Source organism: Oryza brachyantha, chromosome 8 (genome assembly GCF_000231095.2).
Source record: "Oryza brachyantha chromosome 8, ObraRS2, whole genome shotgun sequence".
NCBI lineage: Eukaryota > Viridiplantae > Streptophyta > Magnoliopsida > Poales > Poaceae > Oryza > Oryza brachyantha.
This window is the reverse complement of record NC_023170.2, coordinates 3,545,120-3,572,269: the sequence shown is the minus strand read 5'-3', so window position 1 is coordinate 3,572,269 and position 27,150 is coordinate 3,545,120. Positions and strand designations below refer to the sequence as shown.

The following is a 27,150-nucleotide window of genomic DNA, read 5'->3' as shown; positions in this document are numbered from 1 at the left end:
TACTTCTCTAGCTAGTCGTGGTCGTACATTGGGTGGTTACAATATGGCTAAAACGTGTATATAACCCAGTAGTAATAGATCTTTTGAAGTTTATGTCTTTTAATGGCTTGAGCTTATACTCTATCTGTCCTAAAATATATAAACTTTTAGAAGTAAAATACTTTTTTATAATATAAAATTTATAACTTTATTTATGTTACTTTCTTCTCATCTTACCCCAGCCTACCTTCTCAAACTCATCCATTCCTTATTTATATGAGGAACGCCAAGAAATTATACCCGGAGCAGGAGATTCAATTAAGCAAGATTTTGAAGCTACAATTTCGCCTCTCCCATCAATAGGTTTAGCCAAAGCGTTTATAACACGACCCAGGTAAGCCTCGCTCACGGGGTATCTGAGCAATTCTTCCTGTTGCTTTTACAAAACAGCCCTCCTGTATCATCAATCCATCGTCCATCAATACAATCCCAACATTCTAGGATTCCAAATTCAGAGCAATATCCCTAGTCCCTTGTGCAAATTCGACTAATTCACCTTACATTATTTCACCGAGACATATAATACGAGCAATCACATCCCCCACTTGAACTACGTGACCGATATTCTTAATCATGACTATATTGTTCAATACATTTATTAGTTTGCACTAAAATTTATTCCGATCTTACCACAACCTATCTTCTCATACTAATCCATTCCTTATTTGAAAGAAAATAAAGTATTTTCTCTTAAATATTAGGATAGAGGGAGCATGGAGTAGTCTCTGCCTCTAGTTCCTCTTCCGCTGACCGTTGCCCTAGTCCTGCCAAACGCTGCCCCTAGAGATCACCGTCTGCCTCGTTCCTGCCTTGACCCACTCCTGTGTTGGCTTCGCAAGAGGAAAGATGGGAAGAGAGGGTCACTAATATGTGGGACCCATGTCAAACCCACAGTATATTTTTATTTATTGTATTGTCAAGTGAGCGTCAACTAGAATAAAAGTTAGGTCATCAAATGCCAAGTGAGTGTCAAGTAGAATAAAAACTAGGTTAACATGTCACATGAGAGCCGCATCTGGTTTTAACCGTTAATGGAGTCCATAGTCAAGGGACGGAAAATAGATTTTTATTCACCAAGAAATTAATACTTCCTCCAAAAGCCCAACAGGAAATACTTAGCCCATCTCGTATGTTTTACTCAATTGATAGGGTTATTAACTGCCCATTTTTGGCAAAACGCTTTCGGTAAGCATGAAGTGTTGGGCCCAGGAATCCGTTTTTTTATTTAACGCCGTTAACTTTTATACACCTTACTTATAATATTTTTCAAATATATAAAATTGTAAGTACTACTTAAAATATCTTTAGTAATAAATCAAATTACAACAAAATAATTAATAATTATGTTAATTTTTAATAAGATAAAAGGTCAAATGTATATTCAAAAGTCAACACTGTCAAATAAAAAAAAGAAGGTCGAGCGATCAACAGCTTAACAATCAATAGGAGCTGTAGAACATATCACGACCCAGCAATTGGAAAATATTTTGGCCGAGGACTTCAAATGGCAGCCGATAGAAGGCTTTTTCTGCTTCCGCTTGTAGGATGAATTAGGTCCTATAACAGCACGAAATTAACGAGAATGTTTCTTACAAATAACTGCTGGATTCTATCAGCAAATCACCATAACTAGCAGTCAAACATGCATCCAATCTAGCAGGTTTCAACCATGATGATTCGAACCGCAAGAGCATGATGAGATATTGAGATCTGTTAAGGATTCTGCTGCCCACTGGCGTCTTATATATTTTGCTTCACTTTGTTCTCTTAATGAGCTTTTGTGTAAGATCTTTGAGTGCTTGTCTTGAGATCAGCACGGATTCGTCCTTGCTCTCAGGAAGACCATCGATTGCGTCTGCTGCCAGTTTGGCATGTTCGGCAGCAAGTAACCTTGTCCTCTCGATTCCCTGACTTCGGCCAAGGTATTCAATGGCCTGTGAATAAAATGAGCACCTCTGATTTAGTTAGGTTCAGAGTTGTTCATAACTCACAGATACTTTGAGAAATACTTGAAAGAAAAAGGAAGTACAGTTTCAGTACTGACTGCATCTACATTTGAAGGGTCATCAAATCCCTGCTCTACAATCTCACGCAATTGGGGGTACTCCTCCATTGCAAACAATATGGGAGCTGTCACGATTCCCTGTTCATATAAGCCGCATATAATTCCTTGCATTATTGCTGTAAACGTAGGATTGCAGTTTTCTCCTAATTAAAATAACAATGTATTCATGTACACGCCCAAAAAACAGAACTCAAGTCTTGTGCTTAAATTAGCTTAGTATTCATAACATAATAATTTGAATTGTCAATGAATAATATCAAGGTAAGAATTCAATTTGATAGTGACCAAGAATAATGACAATACTTGATGGATATCAGACAAGGAGCCTTTGCCTAGTGAAGCTGACGTGCCTGTGAAATCAAGGATGTCATCGATCAACTGATATGCTATACCCTGAGAGGATATTACAGAAATAGGTCATCAATTATCAGTAGTTTGTGGTTAGTGAAAGAAGAAAAGGACTGAGTAACAATGGATATATAAAACAAACCAAGTGTTTTCCATACTGATAAGCAAGCATCGCAGCTTCAGCTGTCTGTCCAGCAAGAACTGCAACAGCTTTGCAACTGTTTGAAATCAATGCAGCTGTCTTGTAATATGACTTCTGCAAATAGTAATCCATGCTGCACATGCATTCAGAAATTGTCAAATAAAGTTTTAAAAAATGTAAGAGAAGTGTTGGATTTTCATGTGATTGATTGGCTTAACTTACGCTTATTTTTTTCCAGCCCCTTGTTCACTTTTATCTAGAACAAGGCTACTTCAGGTTTTCAAGCTGATACTTTATCAGAAGTGATATATAATATGAATGGTATAAGTAGTATTGCACACTCTTGTGGAACACATATAAATTGTATCAATCACAGCCCAGTGCATAAAAGTCGATAAGTAACAGTTTTTTTTTCTCAATCTCCTTGTGCGCTATATCACTAGGAAAAGCCCCATCACCCAGGAATAGCTTCAATGCAAGAAATGTGGATAATGAATTAGATATGCACCTGGAGCGTTGCGCTGGAGTTATTGTCATCTGCATAAACTCACCAGTTACAAGGTTATTTACAGCCGTTGATAGTAACAATATAACCTACAGAGAGAAAAATGGGGTAAAACAAGGTGGGTATCTTGATGTTATGGCCCTGCTAAAGGTCCATACTGGAATAAAACCAATAAAACCTGATGTCGCATGAAATGGAATACAGTGCAAGGCATCATGGCAGCCAACATACTAAACGTAAAACGGGTTTGTTCTCTGTAGTTTTTTCTTGATTATCAACATTTGTATTATATTTCATCCCAGACAACAAAATCACCAACATAATAAAATAAGGAGAGACAAAATTAATTCATTAACAAACAAAGGATAAACGGGCACACCTCAGTATTGTCAAGAGACACTGCAGCAGTAGAAAATGCCTTGGAAAGTAGAAAATCACCAGCCAACACTGCAAGCTGCAGCGGAGCATTAGTTCACTAATTATTTGGAGGATAATGTGTAAATGCAGCTATAATATGGGACGGAGCACGGAGATAAAAGATACTGATGATAATTGGCTGGTGAGAACTACTAAATAGTGAAAATAAAGTAGTTCAATTAATGCTATTTAACAGTATATGCTATAAAATGAAATCCACCATCTCAAGATGTATGCTTTTGAAATTAGATTGTCTTTTCCAGATTTCATTATTCCAATCAACAAAACAAGCATCAGGTTTAATTTTCAAACTGCCTTTTGCTTGTTGCAGATACCATGAGACATTTAACTATATCTATTATAAACACATTGTTATATTACCTTCTTTCCCATCACACAGTTTAGTGAGTCCATGCCACGCCTGGTATTAGCATCATCCAAGACATCATCATGGATGAGGCTTGTTACCTAAGATGCCAAGTAGAGGATAAGTCCTTGAGATAAAATAAATCAGGAAGGGCTAAAAGGTTAAATGAAACTTTATTTCCAAAAGGTTAAATGAAACAAGAAAGGTTGAACATATACATGAATCAGTTCAGTTATCTCGGCAAGACACATATATCTCTCACGAAGCTCATTCTTTGAACCAACAATTGGGTCAGCCATGTCTGTGCTAATAGCTGAAGCCATCAATAGTAGAACCTGACACATCAACAATCAAGATCTTTAAATGATAAAATTGGCAGAAGTAAATTGTGTGCATGTCTGTGTATTATAAATATCTTGTGTCTACAGAACAATAACAAGATATTCAATTACAGCCTGAAGCCTGTTCTTACAATGGGGCAAGTTCTTTTTCCTTCAGCTCCAGCTCTGAAGAAGTACCCAGCTGCTAACGTCAGTTCAGGTACCTGCTGACAATGTATTTCATACTACCTCTAGCATTCATGCATTTATATGGAATCTCACAGTATAAAACTCACAGTTGAAGAATTTACCTCAGCTACCACCAATGAACGCAATCTATTGGAGATTTCAGATACTTCATCTTTAATTAGTGCAAAGGGGTCTAGCAGCTCCTACTATACAGAAAAAACAAAAGATTATGTCAGGACATCATATGATTCATATCCTAGAATGCATTTTTCATTATTTCCAAAACTCACGATTAAGACGGTATCGGTTGTGGTTGTATTGGTAGAATCAATATCTAGGATTTTTGTCTTCATAACATGCGTTTAACAGGATCAATAGAGTAAAGTACATGGTCGGTCCTTAAACTTGTGGCGCGGTACCACTTAGGTCCATAAACTTAAAAAATACACGTTTAGGTTCGTGAACTTGTTTTAATGTACCATCCAAATCCATGAACTTGTTTTAGTGCACCATCCAGGTCCATGAACTCGTTTTAATGTACCATCCAGATCCATAATTTTAGACGTTAAAACGAGTTCATGGAACTAAACGTGCATTTTCTAAATTTATGGATCTAAGTGTTACCACGCCATAAGTTTAAGGACTGGTCATGTGCTTTTACTCGGATCAATACCTCTAATTGCCTGCTTATAAGAATAAAACCCCTGATGCCATGCCTTTATCTGTACCTTAGCCATTGGCTCCCCTTCTCTGGATGTTTGATGGCTTGTGCCGTGAAAATAACATGAACTCCATAGAAATCCTTCCCTATATGAAACATTCTGTGAAGCAATAAGGTAGCATCAAAACATTAAACGCACAAGCACAAATCTAATGATTTGCCACGCTAGAAACACTGTCTTCGCTCCTCGCATGCGTACATCTGGGTTAATTTGAGCAAGTAGTAATCGAGGATTTGACGCCATTGTAACTTTGTAAGCCTAAACTGACAAATGCAGCAGAATCTCTCGGCATATAGATCCAGGCTACCGATAGCATCAGAAATGAGCCAAATCAACAACAGCCGGGACGCCTTCATCTCCCTCACCTTCGGGTTTGGAGGAAGGGAGGAAGCAGCGGAGGCCGACCGCAGGATACCAGCGAGAAGTGGAAGACGCCTCGGAAGCAGCATGGTGGCTGCGGACGTCGGGGAGGTCGCCGGAGCAGGCGGAGCTGAACGCAGCCGCCGGCGACTGCGAGATGCGCTTCGAGAGAAGGTGGACTAATGTGGACCTGTACTCCGGTAGTGGTGGGCCCTCCACAAGATTAATAATCAGTACGGTCGCCACTGAATTGAGGGAAGTTCCAAAATTTTTTTCACGCAAACTAATCTTTGCAATCAGAACATTATATGAAAATTATATGACGAATTTTTTAAGTCTAATCATCCATAATTAGTCATAAGTGTTACAATAATCTACATATGCTAATGACGGATTAATTAGACCCAAAAAATTCGTCTCAAGTTTATAGGCAAGCTATAAAATTCATTTTTTTCCATTCGTGCCTACAAACCTCTTTCAACATCTATAACATCCAAAAAGTTTTTATTTTGCCAGCCAAAGGGTGCGTTCTTTTTGCGGAAAGGCAAAAGATTATTTGATTGTTTTATAAATATTTAATAGTATAAATAATTAAATTAATTAATATAATGTTTAAATATTATTTTATAAAGATAAGATGATGATCTTTTATCTGTAAACTTTTATAAAAAAAATACACCGTGCAATAGTTCAGAAAGAGTATGCGTAAAAACCAATTAATTAATAATCTAGAAAAATCTATAAACAAACACATCCTAATAGTTATTAAAAATTTCATCAGACTCGATTAATACAAGATATGAAATTTCAAATATAACTTCTATAATTACAAAAATAATAATTTGTTATTCTATTATAATTTATGGAAGTTATATATAAATTTTATATATGTGAAATCATATATCTACTTTGATAAATTTTAAATTATTATACAGATGACTTGTAAATATTAACAGATAGGAAGGCAGTTCAGGTTAATTTATAATAAGAAAAATTGAAAATAAAATTATGGCAAAAATGAAAATATTTTTATTCCCGGACGAAAATTTCTAACACGTAGTCCGACTCCGGTTGCAAGCTGCAACACGACGACGAGCTACGTGCAAAATCCCATGCGGACTCGAGCCCCGCGCGCGCGCGCCATATCATCCCCACCCCAAGCCAACGAGATCGTCAGATCGTCTCCTCGCGGTAGATGTTGAGCAATCCGTGTTGCCCGGCGAGGAGGATCCGCGCACACCTCGCCGAGATGCTGTCGAGGCTGTCCAGCAAGCTGAGCAGGTTCACCTGCGGGTATTCGTCGTCGTCGCCGCCGCCGGTGGACGACGACGACGACGAGCGGGATGATTCCGCCGTTCCTTTCCTGTGCGGGCGTCGATCGCCTCGGCATAGATCGACGAGGACGAAGGACCCGTGCTCCGCCGCCGCCGCGTCGTGTCCTCGGCGGGTGCTCGCCGACGATGATGACGAGGCGGACGAGAAGAAGGTGACGGAGGGAGGGAAGGCGGACGGTGAGGAGCGGTTGGCGACGCCTGCGCTGGCTACGCCGCCGCGGTCACCGGAGCTGAGGGGGGAGGGTGAGGAGGTGGGGCTCCCGTGCCTGGCGTTCCCGTCGCTGGATGGGTATAGGGTTTTCTCCCTCGCCAAGAAGTGCATGTGCGACGACGGCGACGTGCGGGTGAGGATGGCGTGCCGCCGCCGCTACGTGGCGTCCCCGTACGGCGGGAAGGTGTTCGTCACGGACCTGAACTGGCGCTACTCGTCGCATCTCGTCGACCCGTTCACCGGCGAGCGGACGCCGCTCCCCGACCTGCCCATCCCGTTCTCGGAGACGGAGCCGATGCCGTGCGCGGCCGACGGCGACGAGCCCCGCGCGGGAACTACGACGACCAGCAGAGACGACTGCTTCGCTTGGGACTGGTCCCCGTGGGGCGCCATGATCTCGCGCGGCGACACGGTATTCTTCTGCGAGGCCGGCGGCGACGCCGCCGCCGCGTGGAGGCCGGTGCACCGGTCGCGGTGCAACTCGCCGATGACGGTCAACTACCGGAGCGGCTTCTTCTTCGTCCTGGAGCAGCGGTCGCTGCTCACGACGGTGATCGACGCCGAGACGCTGTCGCCCTGCGCCGAGATCAAGCCGCCCCCTGACAGCCACAACATCGACGACGCCTACCTCGTCGCGTCCACCGACGACGTGCTCCTCCTGGTGCGCCGCAGAACGCCGGACGGCGACGCCCGCGAGCTCTTCTCCCAGGCGTACCGCGCCCGGCACCGGGCGCCGTCGTCCCCGGCGTGGGCGCCGGTGACGGACATCGGCGACCGCGCGGCGTTCGTCACCAGGACCCACGGCTTCACCGTCGGCGTCGACCGCGTGCCCGGCGGCGAGCACGCGGCGGCAGTGCGGAGGAACCACGCGTACGTGCCGCTTCATTGCGTGCTGAAAGACCGGATGGGGCGCATCGTCTTCAACCACAAGGTCGGCGTGGTTGACCTCAAGAACCCGATGCCGCCGGCGGCGCTGCCGTTGCGGCAAGGCGAGATCAATAGCTGCTTGGTTCACCGGAAGGCGGGAGAGCCACAATGGATCATCCGCAACGATGATGTCATGTATCGCCGTTAGGATCGGTCAGAGAATCAGAGAGCTAGTGTTTAGTATTCAAAATTTTATGTTAATTTGCCTTTTTAGGGGTATTAGTTTCAAACTCTCTCGATTTGTTTCCGTGTGTCTGTGAATCAGAGAATCAGATTGCTGATCGTTTGTTCTTTCGCTTCTTTGTCGTCCATGACACGCGGAGTCGAGTCTGCTATAGAAACTGGAACATGTTATACTACCTTTGTATTTTAAAATAGAGTAAATTGCGTTTACGGTACACGAACTTGTACTATAGGTGCAAATAGATACGATAACTTACAAATTATTTATTCCGGTACAATAACTTGGCTAATTCGTGCAAATTTGAGCCAAAACGATCTACACAAGCAAAACTAATCTAATATGATACATAATATACGTAATTATGGTTATACATCAAAATTTTATACTAACAGTAAATTATTATTACTACTATTAGCAATATACCCGTACTAACGCCACGGTGTTAAATATTTTCATTCATATATTATTTAATTTCGTTAGTTAAACTAATTTTCTCAAAATAGATCTAATTGAATCTTAACTCGATTCAAGTCATATATGTGTTAACTTATGGTTATATTTAATAATAAAAATGAAAGGATTAAATTTATCTATCTATAGTCATAATTAACCAAATGAAATTCATAGTCATACGTGTATCATCCACCATGCTATTAAGGCATGTCTATACTAAAAATATACTTAATAGAAATCTTTTTGAAGAAGCGCACATCGGTCCTTAATACATTGTAATTAAGATCTATCTTCTAATTTATATAAAATATAGTATTTAGGCAAATTTATGCAATCTCAATGAACAACATTCTTTTATTATAATCTAGCATGAATAAAAAAAATCTTATATACAATTAGTCATAAATCTTGCGTACATGTGTATATATATATCATAATTATAGGAGCTATATACTATATAAATTTATATTTATAGGGAATTTCTAATAAATAGAAAGATTTTGTATAACATATACAAAGTTTCTAATACAAGCTTATATTTTATAGAAAGTTTCTAATATCTTTTATCACTATAGGGTAGATTAGATGTTACATGCGCATATATATTAAATAAAAAAATTAATTTGGACCCAAAAACAATTTATTTATTTATTTTATGAATGACTTATGATATTGTATATTTGTAATAAAATTTTAAAAATTTAACCATAGGTCCGAAATTTAACGGCGCCTAAAAAACCGAACAGAGCCGTACAAATACAGTACAAATACTAGTGTGTCAAAAAATAGCTCCCGCAATTACCTATGAGTCAATATGAACACACATCAAGTTGATTCATCCGTGTTGCTATATACATATAGAAAAACACCAAGTGGGTATTACAAATATTACCATGTGAAAAATATCTCATTGTTTAATATTATCAACTCAAACGTACGTATAAATATTAGATTATATATATATATATATGATACATCATTTAATTGATATCCAGTCTATTGTTATTTCACATCATTGATTTAGTGGTCTAAAGTTGACCATCCGTGTTGATATATACATATAAAATTTTATTTATTTATGAATTTGATTTATATATATATATATATATATATCCGGACTATAAGAATGACGTATAATATTCTATGTTTGCATAAAAATTTTGAAAAAAACGAATAATTAGATGAAGATATGACCGAGATCCGACTTGGTGGTATTTGTAATACTTCCTGTAAACTTTTTTATGACACATTGAATTTTGAATGTATATTTACCCGATATTTAATGCATTAAATTTAATGTAGGGAGGGTAGATGGAAAGTGCGCGTGATTTTTAGGGGTGGACAGAAAGCTCGTGTCTCATTAGCTCGCTCGACTCGTGACAAACTCTGCTCGGTACGGTTCGTTTTATTTCATTTTTCTAACGAGCCGAGCTAGCATTTTAGCTCGTTAGAGATAACGAGCCAGCTCGAGCTGGCTTGTGAGCTGCTCGCGAGCCTAACGAGCTAGACCAAAGACACATGATTCATTGGCGGTTCATTGATTCCATCTCAGAATGCATGTGTTCAGTACTTCATTGGTTCACCATGTGATTTGTTGATTCAAACTTTAATATTTAGATACAATTTTATATGATTTGCATGTTTGAACTGAAAATTTGCTTGTATAATCTATTGAAAAATTGTTTAGGTTAACTTTTCATGCATGGCTCACAAGCCTAATGAGCCAGCTCGAACTTTGTAACGAGCCGGCTCGAACTTTGTAACGAGCCGAGCCGAGCTGGTTTTTTAGCTCGTTACGATAACGAGCCGAGCCGAGCTGACTCGTTATCCACCCCTAGTGATTTTGGGAGCCGGTAAATAGAAAGAGGGTAGATGGAACGTGGATCGTCTGATTAGGTATAAATGGTTTCAGCCGTTGGATTTATCCAATAAGTAAATCAAGTTTGTGTACAAGCGAAATACTGACAGGTCTACCCATCCACAGCCAAAACTTCGTGTGAATTTTAAAGCAAGCACGAAGACTGTATGTATGGTATAGGATGTGCTTTCTCTGTTCTAAAACAAATGATTAGTTTGATCAATTTCAATCAAATTAGTACCTGCAAGGAAAAAGATACCTCGATGTCAATTTCTAACTCCAATCAGCTACCACTAAATGGAAAGAGCGATAATTACCTGTGTTTCTGTGTGGGAGACTGGGAGGAGAGTATATATGGAGCCGTTGCAACGGAGATTAGGAAGGCAAAGTATTTTAGAGGAAATGACGTGGGATGAGGAGAGATTTCAGGAGAGAGTCATGGAAGCAATCTTGGCCGTCCATTTGCGTGAAAAATATTTATGCCGTTGGATTCAAAGAGTGAGGATGGTAGAAGTGAGGAGGACTTATAGGGTAGACGACTACTACTGCTGCTATTGTTGTTGTTGTTGTTGTTTTTTGTTGTTTGTGTGGTATTTTCAAGATATAAACCAACCGAAGAAAATAATTAATAATTATTTCAAGATATATATCATAAACGCCCGATCATAAAAATACACTTTTAATGATATAGAGTGTCTGAACATGAACATGAAAATTAAAATGATTTTTTCCAGGAGTTAATTGGTAAGGATAAAAATTACAACATATAAATAAACATTAAACGAGTCATATAGAGATTATGTATCCTAAGAAATGAAATAAATTCTCTATCTTAGACATGAAAAATAAAATTTTGTACATCTAATTTATCCTTTTATTTGAATTCAAAATAAGATCTCCAAATCACAGTTCGTATGTGTACGCTACTATATCATTAGCGTGCCCTAATTTAAAGCAAATTTTCTTGTGTGGATCATTTTGGTCTGGTTCACACCAACTAACTAAGCTATTGTATCAAAGTGAGCAATTTATATGTTGCTGTATCTATTTGCACCCACCACGCAAGTTCATGTACCGTGAGCATAATTTACTCTTTAAAATACGACGTTATTGATTTTTTGACATATATTTAATCATTATATGTTATTAAAATTAAAAATCTATACAAATATATAAGTTATAATTAAAATACATTCAATAACAAATTCAATAATAACAAAAGTAATTAGTAACTATATATAAAACTTTTAAATGAGATGAATGATGAAATATATACCAAAAGATCAACAATGTCATATATTAAAATATTAAGGAAGTGGAGCGATGCTAAAGCCTTGCTAGCCCCGGACACGGATTTAGTGACATTGGACCGTGACATTCTCGGTGACATTCTGTCACTGACATGCGGGCCCCATGTGGGTCCAGGCATATGTGGAGCCTGCATGTCAGTGACAGAATATCACCGAGAATGTCATGGGACAATGTCACTGAATCCGGATCCCGACCCTTCTACTGTCATTTTCTTCTGTGTGAGGACTAAGTTTACATTTTTTTGGGGCTAGATTATTCATCGGTTTTTCACACACGCTTCCCAAACTGTTCAACATAATATTTTTTTTATAAAAAACTATATAAAAAAGTTCACTATCTCTATCTCGTATTTGTAGTAGATTTTCAATTTTATATTAGTTAATTCCACCATTTATACTATTAAATAACTATCAAATATCATATAATTTTTTATTTTTCATCGATAAAAAGAACGCGGTCTAAGTGTTACTGTTGTGAGTATACGCTTTTATTACCGTATGGAATTGTTTATTGATTTGTCATTTTGTATATCCTAGTTGATTATGGACAGGTATTTAGTACCCAAAATCATCTAGAAATTGACTTAATTTTTAAGGCATGACATGATGTCTTGAAAGAGCCTATGCTGGAAAATTATTGTAATATGTTGGAGTATGCCCACTAAAAACTATCAACTCGATAACATATAATAAAATAAATTAACTCAATGTTAGAAACTTGAGAAAATCTACTGTGTGGTACATTCACCCAATTCCATAACTAGCCATTGACTACTCCATCAACCTTACAATGGTGACTAACTCTATGACGATGGTAAATCATATAATCTAAATAAAAGTTGACAGTATATTATTATGGAATTGAACGAAGTCAGAGGCACATCATAGAACTGGACCAAAGCCAGTGATATGTAATACATTCTCTCTAGAGACTTTAATTGTCTAGTTATTGTTTGTTAGCCACAACAAAAATTTAGATTGTCAGCCTGAATTTTAAATTTGATCTTGGATTCTTCTACCATACTCTATTTTTCAGTGCTTTCAAGTTTCAATCCACAAATAATGCATATATAAAAAGATTACCCGTAATTATTTTTAGTTGTTTTATTTATGTATCTACGGCTTCTCAGCCTAATCAATAATAAGCTAAAACCGTAGATTTTGATTACACGCCATGGACGTCTATGATGACTTCTCTATAAACATCTTGTTCACCGTTACCGACTAGCATATGAGTGATGACCAACAAGCATGATTGAAAACGGATTGTTTTTTTGGAATCCGAATCTATTTTCGAAAACAGAACCAATCGATCAAAAAAAATTCGGAAATATTCGAAAACGGTATCAAGATCAGAACTTTTTTGGAAACATAATTGGATACATTAAGAGGACTATCTATCGAAATACGAAACCGGTTGAAAACTTTCCAGAAATTTTGCCAAAATTCCGGACAGTAGCCTCAATAAAAAATTGGCCCAATGGGCCAATCGACCAAGTCAGCCCAAACCTGAACGACTAGAAGTCAAATCATGTCCCTAACCCTAGCTACCTATCCTGGCTTCTGGTTGTCTGTCGCCCGTCCGTTGAAACATCTAGGCCCCGTTGTTAATTTTGATAATTAATGGCAATCGCTAATTGCGAACTAATCGTTCTCTTGAGTTATATATTTTAAGTTAGGTTCACATGAAAGTGTGTATGGATGATTACCGATGGACTAAAATTTGATGACGCAAGGCAAAGCAAAGAAGACGGTAAAACTAGGGTTTTAAGTTTAAATTGATCGAGAAGTTGTGCAATCAAATTGCGCTAGTTTTATTTATAGTAAGGACCTATACAAAGAGTTGATAAAAATGCCACATTAGGTCATTTGCATTTAGACTTACACTTCTCTTTTTCACTGAATCTCTACTCTGATCAAGGCCAGTCTAACCGGGGCTGAGACCCACGGTCGGTTTGATCGAGGGCCTCAAGCCGGTCTGACCGACGCCTGGCCAGTCTGACTGGTGGGTCAAGGTTGGTCTAACTGCCCCCCTAAACAGTGGTCGCTACCTATGTGAGGTGCTTCGAAGGTGTCGACACAAAACCGTCATAGCAACAGTCGATCAAACCGAGTTGATGGCGGTCTGACCGAGTCGATGCCGACCTGACCGGCCACCCTATGGCGATCTAACCAGCCGAGCTGACTAGGGTCAATAATTGCCCTGTAAACGGCTAGAAAACTAGACGTTACAAAGTTACCTGGTTTGATCGGGCGTATACCTGCGTTTAACCGACAGTACACTGAGTTGGATGATTTCGCCTCCATCGGCTAGTTTTGGTGTGTGGAGTATAAATACTCTCCCACCAGTTGCTAGGGAACTATCTTGGCACTTGCTTCACTTGCATACAGCCCTTGCATGCTCTCTCACACTCTCTAGTGCTTGTGGCATCCATTAGGTGTGGTTGAGGGTTGATTAGCCAAGAGTCAAGTGCATTTGCTTCATTGTAGAGCTAGTGTGACACTTGATCATCTGCGAGTTAGGTCATTGCTCAGTGATCTCTCCAAGAAGATTGTGGAAGAGGCCTGACGCCGATTGTGAATGGTTTGAATTTCACCACCTTTGGAGTGAAGGAAGAACTACCCCTAGTGATCGAGGTTTGGGTAGTCCACTTCGAGGGTTGGCTCCCATATTGCCCACCCCTTGACGAATGGGGCTTGTGGAGGCTTTGTGGTTTTGAACGGTGAAGTTGGACTCGCCTCAATTGAGATTAGAAAACCGGTGAGTTTCCGAACGTCAAGTGAAAAATTGATTGTCTCTTGTCTCATTTACTTGTTATATTTACATTTGTGTAATTTATTTTCATAAAGACATACCTAGAGTTCATATCATCCTAGGATTGCAAAACTTAATTTAGGTGTGCTATTTAATTTCATAGTGATATACTTGAGCCCATATCACCCTAGATTTGCAAAACTTAACTTAGTTGCTTAATTCTCTTTGTGCTTCATCAAGCCAAGCAACTCAGATTAGTTTTGATTAAGTGCTATCTTTTTTTAAAAAAAATTGCCTATTCACTCTCTCTAGTCGAAATCCCGATCCTGCATACGTGCAGCGTGCCGCCAGCCCCCGACACCATCCAGGTCCCGCGTCACCCCTGGCAGCCCTGCCGCCCCCCAAGACCCCACGCTTCCCCCTGCCAACCTCGCCACCACCCGCCCCGATGCCGCCCCCTGCCGGCCCCTTCACCGCCCTTGACGTTAGCCCTGCCTTGCAGCCCCCAACGCCAGCCCTGCCTCTTTGCCCCTGACGTTAGCCCGACCTTGCCGCCTTGCCACTTGAATATAATGTGTTGTTATATATTTTACTTTAAGAACTTTATATGTTGAAAAGATATGGACACTTATTTTGAGATGCTTTTATATTCTGATAAATTTTCGATACCATATTCACTACGCTTCATATTCGCTCCATTTTCGTTTTTAATATTGCCCGATTCCACTTTCATATCTAGGGTTTTTTATATTACTGCGCTTCATTTTGAACTGCCTTCGACGCCGCCGATCGAGGCTTCCTCCGAGCCGCCGGCTGACGCTTCCTCTGGTTCAGTGTGCGACACTCGCGCACAACTACAGTATGCGTAGTTTTTCTTATCTGGTTCTGGAAATTATATGCTGGCAGTCCACAAATCACAATGAAATATGCTGTACATGCGGTGTGTATATGTTGCATATTCAGATGTGTGTATATGCTGGAAATTATATGCCAAAACTAGAGAGGATCATTGTGCACTTATATTATGAAAATCTGAACTTAGTTCAGTCACTTTCTACATGCATGGTTGCTTCTGCATTTTTGAGTTTTGGGCGGGTATGTTGCGCTCGTGTAAAGGCGGGTAAACAGGTATACCCACGGGTGTACGGCGCCTGTAGGTAACGGGTATGGATAGATTTTATGCCCGTGAGGTAGTAACGGGTATACCCGCGGACATAAATTTATTTGGCGGGTACGGGTATGGGTAGTTAATACTCATGTCCGTCATGCCTGATTGCCATCCCTAGTTTTATTCGTTTCCAAGCCATTTTTTCATCCCTAATCCCTAATGATGAACTACACTAAGCACGTTTATCTAGATTTTAGTAATGGATAGATATTTAAGTGGCCCTGTGACATAATCACGTGATATTTCAGCTTTAGAATTTCTCTTACGAGTTTAACTTTAACTAGTTGGAGAAGGGAAGCATCAATATTACAGCTATAATTTAACAAGTTAATCCTAATATTAGGATTAAGTTGTTAAATTATACTTTAACAAGTTAATCTTATACTTGCCACACTAATCGTTTGGTCCAATAGTGGAACGACTTACATCTCCATCCTTTTGGTTTGCGTTTATATGTCAAAATTTGAATTTTTAATATTAATTTTGGAGCTGATTTTAAGATTTTTTTATCGTATTTTATTTTCTAGCCATGACTTTTAGATCGATAAGAACACACATAAAAATTTTATTTAATTGTTTTTCACTTGCAAATATGTCGTTTCATATTTTCATGAAAACGTCAGACAATCATCCCGTTACTAATGATTGAATATATTTCGTGGATATAACTTTTTCTTTCCGATGGGTAAAACTTTTATGAAAAAACTATAGTACTGTATCCCATCCTTACTGTTAGTAAGGAGACACCCTTAGGCTGCCGTCGCCACCCCTCTTTTAGTTAACTTATTCGTCTCGTTTTCTGCGCACACCCTTTCCAAACTGCTAAACGGTGTATTTTTTACAAAAATTTTTTATACGAAAGTTGTTTTAAAAAATCATATTAATCTATTTTATATTATTTTAATAATTAATAATTAATTAATCATGTACTATTCTATTATTATGTTTTTCGCGCCGGGACTAAGTTAACTAACACCCCAGCCGAACTCAACCTTAGTTCCCATCAAAACATACGAACTAACGTTTACAATCACCCGAGACCTTTTTAGTTTTTCTTTCTAGGTATTACCAATATAGTGTATCATATGGTACAATCCTAATATCAGTTCGTGCCAACCGATTATTAGCTGGTACCGTTCTGGTATCACCCCAGTATTAGTTGGTACCAACTAAATATCAGCTATCAACTGATATTGTACGAGTATCCGTCGATATCGGTGTGACATTTGATATTGGTGAGGTATCATAATATAGGATACAGTAAAGCAGCAGGCCGCCCCAAGTTATATGATTAGCGATTTAAAAACAAATATAAAAAAGATGTTACTATAAAAAAAAACCCCACAAAACCAACTCCAAAATTACGAATTTTGCCAATGTTCACAAACGATGTACGAATGGGCCAGCCTACAAAAGAGCCCAAGAAAACTAACAAAGCCCAACAAAGGCCCACAAAAGGCCAGTCGTAAAACCCTAGAAAGCCCAAACTGGGATTGCGCGTCCACTATAAACTCCCTTCACCTTCTCCTCCCCACTCCCCTCCCCTCCCTAAAACCCTAGCAGCCACTAGGGTTTCTCCTCCTCCTCCCCCCTACACCGCCGCCGCATCCTCCTCCTCCGCGCCCATGGGCAAGGCGAGCAAGAAGTCCGCGGCCGCGGTGGCGGCGGCGCCGCCGCCCGCGGTGCCGGCCAAGGGGAAGGGCGGGAAGAAGCGGGAGGCGGAGGACGAGATCGAGAAGGCGGCGAGCGCCAAGAAGCAGAAGGCGGCGCCGCCGGCCAAGGCCGTCCCCGCGCCCAAGGGGGACGCCAAGAAGGCCAAGAAGCAGCCGCCGCCCAAGAAGGCCGAGAGCAGCAGCTCTGAGGAAGAGTCGTCCGAGTCCGAAGAAGAGGTATCATACCTGGCCATTTCCTACGTTCCCCCATCGTGACGCTGTCGTTGCTTCGTGCGTCGCTTGTTTTTTTGGTAGTATATACACAAAATTGCTGTGCGAGTGGTGATGAAACATCTGGGAACACCCATGTGGCGTTTAATGTTTAGTTTTTACTAAGTAGATTGTTGAATGTTTACTTATCTACTCCGTAGAGTTTAGAGTTTGGAAACGAGGCTACTTTTTTTTAATAAAAAGTGAGCAGAGTAGTTTTACTGGAGGTGTATGTTTCTCCGGGTTTCTATAATTTGTTGCTTTTAGACTAATATTCAACTTTTAATGATTATTAGGAGTTTTGTGTGACAAAATTTTGTGGCTTACTATTTTATCTTTTTTTATAGGTGAAGGTTCAACCAAAGAAGGCTGCAAAGCCTGTCAAGCAGGAATCTTCTTCCGATGAGAGCAGTGATGAGACCTCTGATGAGGAGGTATGGTGTCACTATTGCAATTTATTCTTCTTTTTAGCGGAGATACTGATTCTCTCCTGTATTTCATCTTTTAATTAAGGATGCTAAACCTGCGGCTGCTAATAACGGGTTGAAGAAAGGCAAGCCAGAAAGCAGCAGTTCTGAGAGTGATTCCGATGATGAATCAGACGAGGACGAGGTTGGCATTTCATTTCTGTTTGGATATGTTTCACTTTTTTAGTTTAGTATTCATGCTTATGTGTTCATCGTAGGTAGTTAGATTATAGTGATTTGTCTTTTCCAGTATCTAGTACATTAAACATGTGATATGTCAAAATTTGCTGAGCAGTTTTTTGTGTTTATGTTCATGTTCTTTTGTTCATCCTTCAGAAACCTGCTGCTCCAGTGAAGAAACCATCTCTGACTAGTGGTCAAAAGAAAAAAGACGATTCTGACTCCTCTGAGAGTGAGTCAGATGAGAGTGACTCAGATGAGGTGAGTGCTTGGAGATGGATGATGCACATACGAGGACATTTTTGCATGGAAGAGCATTTTCGTTAGTCTGAGAGTGATTGACTATTTTCTTCAGGATGTGCCCGCAAAGACTAAAGCCCCTGCTGTAGCTGTCAAAAAAGATGACTCTACTGACAGTTCTGAATCTGAAAGTGACTCTGAGGATGAGGTATCCATCATACCAATGTGTGTCTAATATGGTTCCACTATTTTTAAGTGTATCTCCATTTATATTTGTCAACTTTATAGGAGAAAACTAAGAAACCAACCCAACCTGCCAAGAAAACTGCCCCTGCCACTTCTAAAAGGAAAGAGGAATCAAGTGATTCCTCTGATTCTGATGAGAGTGATGATGAGCCTCCCCAGAAGAAGAAGAAGGTGCTAATCAAAATTTGCTTTTAGTTTATTTTGAAGAGTTGGTTTTCCTTTACATGGCCATCTGATTCCCCTTTTGCATTACAGGATGCCGCACCTGAGGTTGCTGCCAAGGAGAGCAGCAGTGATGATGAAGATGATAGTTCTGAGGAAAGCTCTGATGATGAACCTAAACCTGAACATAAAAAGGTAATGTGGAAGTTTTGAAACTGATGGATGCCGGTACCATCATTTCGAAACCATCTACTTGTTTTTAACAACTTTATTTGATAATGTTTAAGCAGGCACAAATGGCATTTGAGGGCAGTGACGAGGACTCCTCTGAAGAAGATAGCGACGAAGAGGATGGGAAATTGGCCAAAACTCCTAAGAAGGTTCCTTTGCATGCTAGTACTGAAAATTTGATTGTAACATGTAGATTATTCTTTTGAATTATATCATTAGTGATGAACTAATTACTTTCTGTAAATTCCTCAGGAAGCGCCTGCTGTCACCAAATCACAAAATGAAGAAGTATAGCCCTGTGCCTGCCTTGAAGTTTTGTATTTATCATTTTGTGAGTGTTGGATATATAATATGATGTTTTGTGCAGCCTAAAACTCCTGCGAGCAACCAAAGTCAGGGAACTGAGCCAACAACCCTTTTTGTGGGCAACCTTCCTTTCCGTATAGATCAGGACCAAGTGTAAGCCTTTCTGCAGAAGATTTATTGACTTATTTCAGAAGTTATATATCTTAATCGTTTTTTATTTGTGTTTACAGGAAGGAGTTTTTTCAGGGAGTTGGTGAGGTTATTGATGTTCGTTTGGCTACCAATGAAGATGGTGAATCTAGAGGCTTTGGCCATGTTCAATTTGCTTCATCTGAAGATGCTAAGAAGGTAAGTTCTCATATGATTTTTCATGTCTTGTGTCTGTCACTTTTAGTTCCCTGTGCTCAGGGTCTGATATATGTGCTGCACCCAGTGTTTTCCTTTTTCTTTTTGAGGTGAAAACTGAGGTTTGCTGAAATCCGGTAAAAAACCAATTACTTTTGGTCAACTGTGTGCACAAACTGGCTTAAAACTGATTAGTTTCTATGAAGCACCAAGTGTTGGTCTCATGAAAACCGAGTGGTTTTGGTTCTAAAAACCTGGCTACACCAGACTGAAGAATCTAATTACCAATTCCACAATGATTTGTGTATAGATCTAGTTAGATGATTTTGTTATTTTATCCTAAAGCATAATGACACAGTATCAGAAAAATGAGGCCAATATATTGCTAGTTCCATCTGCTGCTTAAATTACATCATTCAGCGACCATGTTTGCAATAGTCTTGGTATGATGATTTGTTATTATTTTTCAGGCAATTGAATTGAATGGCCAAGATCTGATGGGCCGTGCAGTGAGACTTGACTTGGCTCGTGAAAGAGGTGCATACACCCCTCACAGCAGGTGACATGTTTTCTTCTTGTATTATTCTAAGTTGTTTATTTATGAAATGCTTTAGCTACACCTACTGAATTTTTGTTTGTACTGACGGTGTGATGACTACTTTTTTAATTTGGTAGGAACGATACTGGATCATTCCAGAAGCAAAATAGAGGTTCCAGTCAGTCTATATTTGTCAAGGGTTTTGATTCATCTCTTGAGGAGAGCAAGGTAATTTCTTTTGGTTAAGTCTATTTTTATCACCTTATTTCTGATTGTCATTCCAAATCCAGATCCGAGAATCTCTCGAGGGACATTTTGCTGAGTGCGGAGAGATCACACGAGTCTCAGTTCCCATGGATCGTGAAACTGGTGCATGCAGAGGGTCAGTTCCAAAACAAAACCATCGATAATCATTGCATTCTTGAATCCCATGAAGCTGTTACTTAATTTATTCCAGAAATATATTTTTTCAGTGAGCATGAATGGGTTGACTTAAATTTGTTATGTCAAACAATTTTCTTTGTTGAATTATCTGTTGTTAATTTCCATGTATAACTTTGAACTGAACCTTGAAAATGGTCATGAACTGTTATATGCTAGATAGATGAACTCAACTTATTCTGTTACTTAAATACCTTCAATTTAAGTGATACCCTTCTGTTTTACTTGTTTTCTATACTATTTTGGTTACATTTTCTGAAGCATCTACTGATAATGCAGGATGGCATACATAGATTTCAAGGATCAGGCTTCCTTGTCAAAGGCTCTTGAGCTCAGTGGGTCTGACCTTGGTGGCTACAACCTGTATGTTGATGAAGCCAGGCCTAGAGCAGATAGTCGGGATGGTGGTGGCCGAAGTGGTGGCAGATTTGGTGGCCGAAGCGGTGGCAGAGATGGTGGTAGGTTTGGCGGCCGCAGTGGTGGCAGATTTGGGGGCCGTGGTGGCAGAGATGGTGGCAGGAGAGGTGGACGTGGCGGAGGCTTTCAGAACAGGCATGGTGCCGGTACAGCTAGTACAGGTATGCTCTTTGCCAACGTGGCAAATCAAATTCTGTTGTGTATTTAGAAAATTGTTATTGAGTTGATTGATACTTGTGAGTTAGATACTCTGGCTTCTAATAACTTTCAATTTTGTTTCGCCTTGCAGGAAAGAAGACAACTTTCGGAGAAGATTAATTAGCCTGATGCTGCTTTGCTACACAAAGATGTAGCTGTCAAAAGGACTGCCTACCTGCAGCCGTAGTGAAATGCGATGAATTTTATTTTCATGTTTGCCCTATATATTACCAAATATTGGCTGTACCAGTGGACAAGTGACTGTGCTGGTATTTTTGTCTGCAGTTTTGTTGTGTTCCCGGTGATTGTTCTAGACTTTGTAGTGATAGTGTAATGCAAGGATTTATGCTACATTATTATACCTCCAAGTATCTGCATCCTGCGGTTTTGGTTTCATCGGAGTTTAATTTGCACCTGTCTTTGGCCTTATTTTTATTAACTTATTATCATTAAGGTAGCTCTGCTCGAGGATACACTATGTGTGTATTTCGTGCACATGTGCCATGGGTAGGTAGCATTGGTCACATTTTTTTTCTTCTATTTATATTTATAAGCTAATTTTAAATTTTAATCTTGGCTTTTTTAATCACAGTTTATTTTATTTTTCTAACTTGGTTTTTTGATCGCTAAGAATATATATAAATCGATGAACTGAGAAGTCAGTCAGTTGAAAGTACTATGAAAGTAACCATCATCTAGCTCCTTGTCATTCCTACACTGTCGGTTGTAAAGCCTGGTTGGTGATCCTCAATGACCAAGTCACTAGCATTGCAAATGACAATCAGCAGTCTGTTGCATTGTTTCCCTGTAGAAACGCTTGAGATTCTGTTAATCTGCTGCATAGGAACGCTTGCAGTATTTCTGTCGGCAGTGCACAGTTGGGTAGTAGGCAGTACTCTTTTGTCAGTACATGATTGCTAGGTGTACAGACTCCAGAGGCTATCTAAAAGTGCATGATACAACCAAAACATTCATATAGAATGTTAATACATTTAAATATATAAATATAGAGATTATATTAATTGATCTATGGATATATCTAATTAAGATCAAAATATTTTTAAAGTAATTTATAATATGAAACGGTAGGATTAGTACTGTTTTAAAGTTTTTAGGCAAAAACTGTGAGATTGTTTGGCTTTTTCATAAAAAAACAAATAACATATTTACAAACGAAAAATAAATTTATAAATAAAAAAATTATATACATATTTAACAATATAAAAATTAAGGCTGAAAATTAAACTTTGATGAAAATCAACTCTTAACTCGATGAAAATTCAAAATTTGGCTTTTAAAAGAGCAGGACGTGTGCCTTTTTCAAGTACAAGTGTTTCACGTAGAGTTATATAGGCCGCGTTTGTTTGAAACATTGGTAAGATAACTTAGCTCACGCGAAAAACATAAGACATAGTAATAGATTAGTATATAATTAATTAATTATTAATTATTAAAAAAATATAAAATAGATTAATATGATTTTTGAAAATAACTTTTCTATAGAAAATTTTTATAAAAATACACCATTTAGTAGTTCGAAAAACATACACGTGGAAGATAAGTTATCTAACATGGGGCCGAACGCAGCCGTCTACCTGGCCAAGTAAAAACACCGACCAGTCGTCGCGTACTACTTTTCACAGATCAACCAAGAAACAGCACGGGAATTACAACCTACCCATCTCCATCAACGTCACAAATCCACAACTTTTCCTTTGGCTGACCCCTGAGACTACAAAAATATATAAATCAAAATGTTCCAAACAAGATTCGCAAGCACTTTAACATGAGACAAATCAAAACCTTGCACTCTAACAGCATCCTAGATCACATTTTGTCACACAGAATCGGTGGGGTGGCTGGTTAATCACATAAAACAGCTTTCTAGGCTTGAAACAAATAGATGGACTTCATAAACAAGAGGAGGTCAGGCTTTGCTAAACTCAGAGAGTGCCAAGCCAAGAATATATAGGAACAAAACTGAAGAATAGAGCCAAAGCTGCACGCTTCATATTCATATATCACGAAAGAAGTTGGATTTCCTAGCACCCATGTTTCTCTGTAACATCATCTAAAATGAGGTCCTTTTGTAACAATTAAAACCACCATCAAGTTGGGAGCAGAATACACGCTATTGATTCATACTTGTATAAAAACATCAACACATATTGACTACTAATGCCGGACCACAGTTTTAGAGAACAACTCTTCAAAATTTAGATGAACAAAACAAGATGTAATAATGCTCTGCATAGAATAGAAGGCATGTTAAGCCATTATTCATGAAACTATATAACTAGAATGCAAATGCACGACATTTTGGCACCAAGAGTTACATCCATCCCTAGCTTATGATTGATCACTTGCAGTTACCACCAAATTAGTATTGCAGCAAATTCCAGTGCCATCATTTATGATGCCCGAGCCAGACAAAGATCCCCAGAAAATATGCCACAACAGAACAGAGACAGCAGACATACAAACATATGAAGATGGTTTTGAGGAGACAAACTCATGATAAAATGCTACATTGCTACCTTTCTCTTTTCTCGATTATATTCGCTTCTTTACAATGGTCTTCGTTTACACCAAACTAAGCACATGCTATCCACTACAAGTACCAACAACCTAAGCTGAATGCAGGAGCACACGAGAACATACCTCACAACAACTCGAACAAGAACCCATCCAATTTCCTATACCACTACTCAAATTACCTCGCCAAAATGGACCTCAGTCACCTACTAAAATCACTAAAATCCTATTGTTAGAGAAAGAAGCACCACCTAATTGGGAGACTGGGCATCATCACCATCTGAATCAGAGTCCCCAGAGCTCCTTGAGTCAGAATCTGCAGCACAATTTCTATGTCAGAGCAATTCAAATATGAAACAGAAACTGTGGGGGCATAATTCATTTGTTCCACCATACCACTGGATGCAGACGAGCCGCTTTCAGACCCGCTTGAGCTGCTCGCCACTTGGGCATCCCTCTCAATCTCCACCGACTGGTAATTCGCTGTCGGCATCTCATCACCAATATCAACATACTCATCAACCATATCAACCTCTGAAACCCTCTTCTCCGTCATGTCATTCTCCTGCAAACACAAACAAAGAAAGCAACAGAAACACATCCCACATGAGAACACAATTCAGGCACCTCTCACAAAACAAAGGATTGCAGCATTATCTCCCAATGCCATACCGAGTCTCCAATGTCAACCACCGCACGCGGATGCACATTCACCTGCATCGCATCATCCTCAATTGGGACAATAGTGGTTGCATCAACAACACCACCATTCACCACAACAGTCCTCCTGCTTTTGTTGAGTGCCTTCTTGCAATTGACCACAAATCGATCAAGCTCCCAGAGCGTCTCGACATCCATTTCGTCGAAATCAAGCTCAACAACCTCTCCCATAAGAGCCGGATCAGTATTCCTCTTCTGCACAATCTGTAGCACATTCACCATTTTCTCCTCAGGCAAGTTCCCGATCTCCACCCTCAACTTGTGCTTTTCCTCCTCGCTCATCTCCCTCTTGTTGGGTTCCCTTGCCTTGGGCTTCGGCCTCCTCCCCCCACCCCCAATCCTTGGCGGGGCCTGCACCGGCACAGGCACCGGGGGCTGCGGCGGCGGCGGCAGAGCAAGCGGCATTGGTGGCTGGAGACGCTGGGACTCCTCCTCGAACCAAGACACGGCCTCCTTGTACAACCCCTCGAATGTGGCGAGGAGGTTGCCGGCGTACCTATGGACATGGTGGTCGGGCGGATTGTACCGCAGCGCGTTGTTGAAGGTGAGGCGGACGTCGGCGGCGAAGGCGTCGTGCGAGGGGTACCTCCCGAAGGCGAGGTTCTCCTTCACGGTGCCGAGATCCATGGGGTTCCTGATGATGGCGTGGTAGTCGTGCAGCTTCAGCCGCTCGACGTCCACCGGCGAGTTGAACCAGACGCTGATCTTCTGCTTCCGCAGCCGCGTCAGGATCTGCGTGCAGCGCTTCCGCATCGCCGCCTGGAGGGCCGGGGGCGGCGACACGTGGCCCCGCTGCTGCGGAGGCTCCGTCGTCGCCGGCGCCGCCGCCGGCCGCCGCTGGTCCTCCCACCTCTCGATGTGGGAAAGGAGCGCGCGGACCCGGCTCAGCTCGCCGGTGAGCCGCGCGCGGACCGCCTGGGCCTCCCTGCGGGACATCTCCGAGGGCCGGATCGTTACGTGGCCCGACGGCGAGGGATCCGCCGCGGACGGTGCCACCTGCGGCCGCGGCGGCGCAGGCGGCGGCCCCGGGGCGCCGGGGCTCGGCCGGTGCCGCCTAGGGTTAGGGTTGGTGGCGTGCTTGGGCACGAGGGGGACGCGGGCGTCGCCCCCCCAGTGGGGGTGGTGGTGGTGGACCTCATTCCGGCCGGCGAGCACGGCGGACGTCATCGCCGGCGGCGGCGCGCAGCGGCGGTCCGGCGATCTCACGGCCTCCGGCGAGAGGCGCGCATCGCTTATCGGGTCTGGGCCTGGGGCCGGGCCCTTAGCGGGTTATCGGGCTCGAAACCCGGTTGGGGATCTGAGCTGGGGGGACGAGGAGGAGAGGAGGGGAATGGATCGCCTTTTAACGGCAGCGCGAGCTGCCCGGCGCCGCGGAGGGCAAGATCTCAACCGTCCAAACGAGGCTTCAGGAGGATCGGACGGTCCAGATTCGCCGCGACCGTGCCCGCGGGCAGCGCCGGCGCGGAGGGTCGGGATGCGCGAGCGCGACACGTGGCGGACATCTGGGTGGTGGCGTGGCCTCTCGGCCCCCCCGGGGAAAAATGCTACGTCGACGCGTCGGTCGAACGGTCGGCTGGTAGCGTCTCACTGCAATGTGGGCCGTGCGTTACAGGGAGCCGTGGGCCCAACGTGGCAGTGCTGGGGGTAGTTTGCCGTTTTTGGGGGGAATTTGGCCGGGGTGCACGTGGGAGTTTCGGAGACGTGTTTCTCGCGCGAGTTTGGGCCGCACGAATCGTGTGCGTCCGGCGGGTTGCCCCCGGTACTGTCCATTCTATGCGTGGAGCCGGAGGTGATTATTTATAGTAGCCACCGTAAAAATAAAATTAAAATTTTACCTATGTTATAATATAAGATATTTCAACTAGTCTAGAATTATCTATATTAATATTATATATATTTAGATTTATTAATATTTATATAAAAACTAGACGATAATAGAAAGTCTTATATTATAAAACAGGTACGCTATATAATTATTATGCATGGATCACTTGTATTGTATAGTATAGATTGTTACTGCATCTGTCTTAAAATAGAGGGTTGTGCTATTTTTTTAAGTAGTTAAAGTTATAAATGATTGTGATTCGTTAAGAGGCGTGATCATATGAAGAAGTAGCTATGTTTTGAGATAAATCTGAATCACAACAGTTGTTATATTTTGAGACAAAAGAAGTATGTTTGAAAACCCATTCAAAATATAATATTATGGACATGTTTTTTAATATTAACCCGACATTGTGATTTTCATTTGTTTAATTGTAACATTGAAAAATACACTAAGGCTAATAGTTTTAGAACTTTAACATTCTATTTTTCTCAAACAAAATTTGCATAAAAATGGAGTATCCAACAGTTGCATACAAATTTTATTGGACAACATTTTTTGCCGCAACATGGTTTACTAGAGGATATATGACAAGCATACCTGACATCATGGGCGGATTACTTTGGCAGTCTTCAAAATCAATATAGTTATAAATCAAGTACATTTTCTTTTTCTAGTTCAATTGATATGTTCAACCATCATG

The 27,150-nt window shown here is 40.8% G+C and overlaps 3 protein-coding genes across 4 annotated transcripts; 1 reads left to right on the top strand and 2 right to left on the bottom strand.

The window, feature by feature from the left end:
• Positions 1-1,434: 1,434 nt before the first annotated feature.
• On the bottom strand, positions 1,435-5,654 carry LOC102714758 (solanesyl-diphosphate synthase 1, mitochondrial-like). 2 transcript variants are annotated; one of them, XM_015840254.2, is made up of 12 exons: positions 5,480-5,654; positions 5,121-5,213; positions 4,515-4,595; positions 4,356-4,427; positions 4,102-4,218; positions 3,898-3,984; positions 3,479-3,553; positions 3,103-3,188; positions 2,595-2,727; positions 2,408-2,497; positions 2,069-2,182; positions 1,435-1,973 (listed from the first exon to the last, which is right to left on the bottom strand). In XM_015840254.2, the coding sequence occupies exons 1-12, from the start codon at positions 5,561-5,563 to the stop codon at positions 1,794-1,796; spliced, it is 1,212 nt and encodes a 403-aa protein (XP_015695740.1). In that variant the 5' UTR covers positions 5,564-5,654; the 3' UTR covers positions 1,435-1,793. The 2 variants fall into 2 exon arrangements, with proteins under 2 accessions (XP_015695740.1, XP_006659203.2); XM_006659140.3 differs by having other exon boundaries at positions 2,084-2,182.
• Positions 5,655-17,236: 11,582 nt separating this feature from the next.
• On the top strand, positions 17,237-21,728 carry LOC102717459 (nucleolin 1). The gene is made up of 16 exons (XM_006659842.3): positions 17,237-17,563; positions 17,944-18,030; positions 18,110-18,208; positions 18,400-18,504; positions 18,599-18,691; positions 18,772-18,900; positions 18,985-19,086; positions 19,182-19,271; positions 19,375-19,410; positions 19,490-19,581; positions 19,659-19,776; positions 20,244-20,332; positions 20,449-20,539; positions 20,602-20,693; positions 21,032-21,330; positions 21,459-21,728. Exons 1-16 carry the CDS (start codon positions 17,300-17,302, stop codon positions 21,485-21,487), a joined length of 1,815 nt encoding a protein of 604 aa, XP_006659905.2. The 5' UTR covers positions 17,237-17,299; the 3' UTR covers positions 21,488-21,728.
• Positions 21,729-23,863: 2,135 nt separating this feature from the next.
• Positions 23,864-25,937, bottom strand: LOC102717179 (transcription factor GTE7-like). Its single transcript, XM_015840032.2, has 3 exons — positions 24,575-25,937; positions 24,299-24,467; positions 23,864-24,218 (listed from the first exon to the last, which is right to left on the bottom strand). Exons 1-3 carry the CDS (start codon positions 25,787-25,789, stop codon positions 24,154-24,156), a joined length of 1,449 nt encoding a protein of 482 aa, XP_015695518.2. The 5' UTR covers positions 25,790-25,937; the 3' UTR covers positions 23,864-24,153.
• Between the last annotated feature and the right edge of the window lie 1,213 nt (positions 25,938-27,150).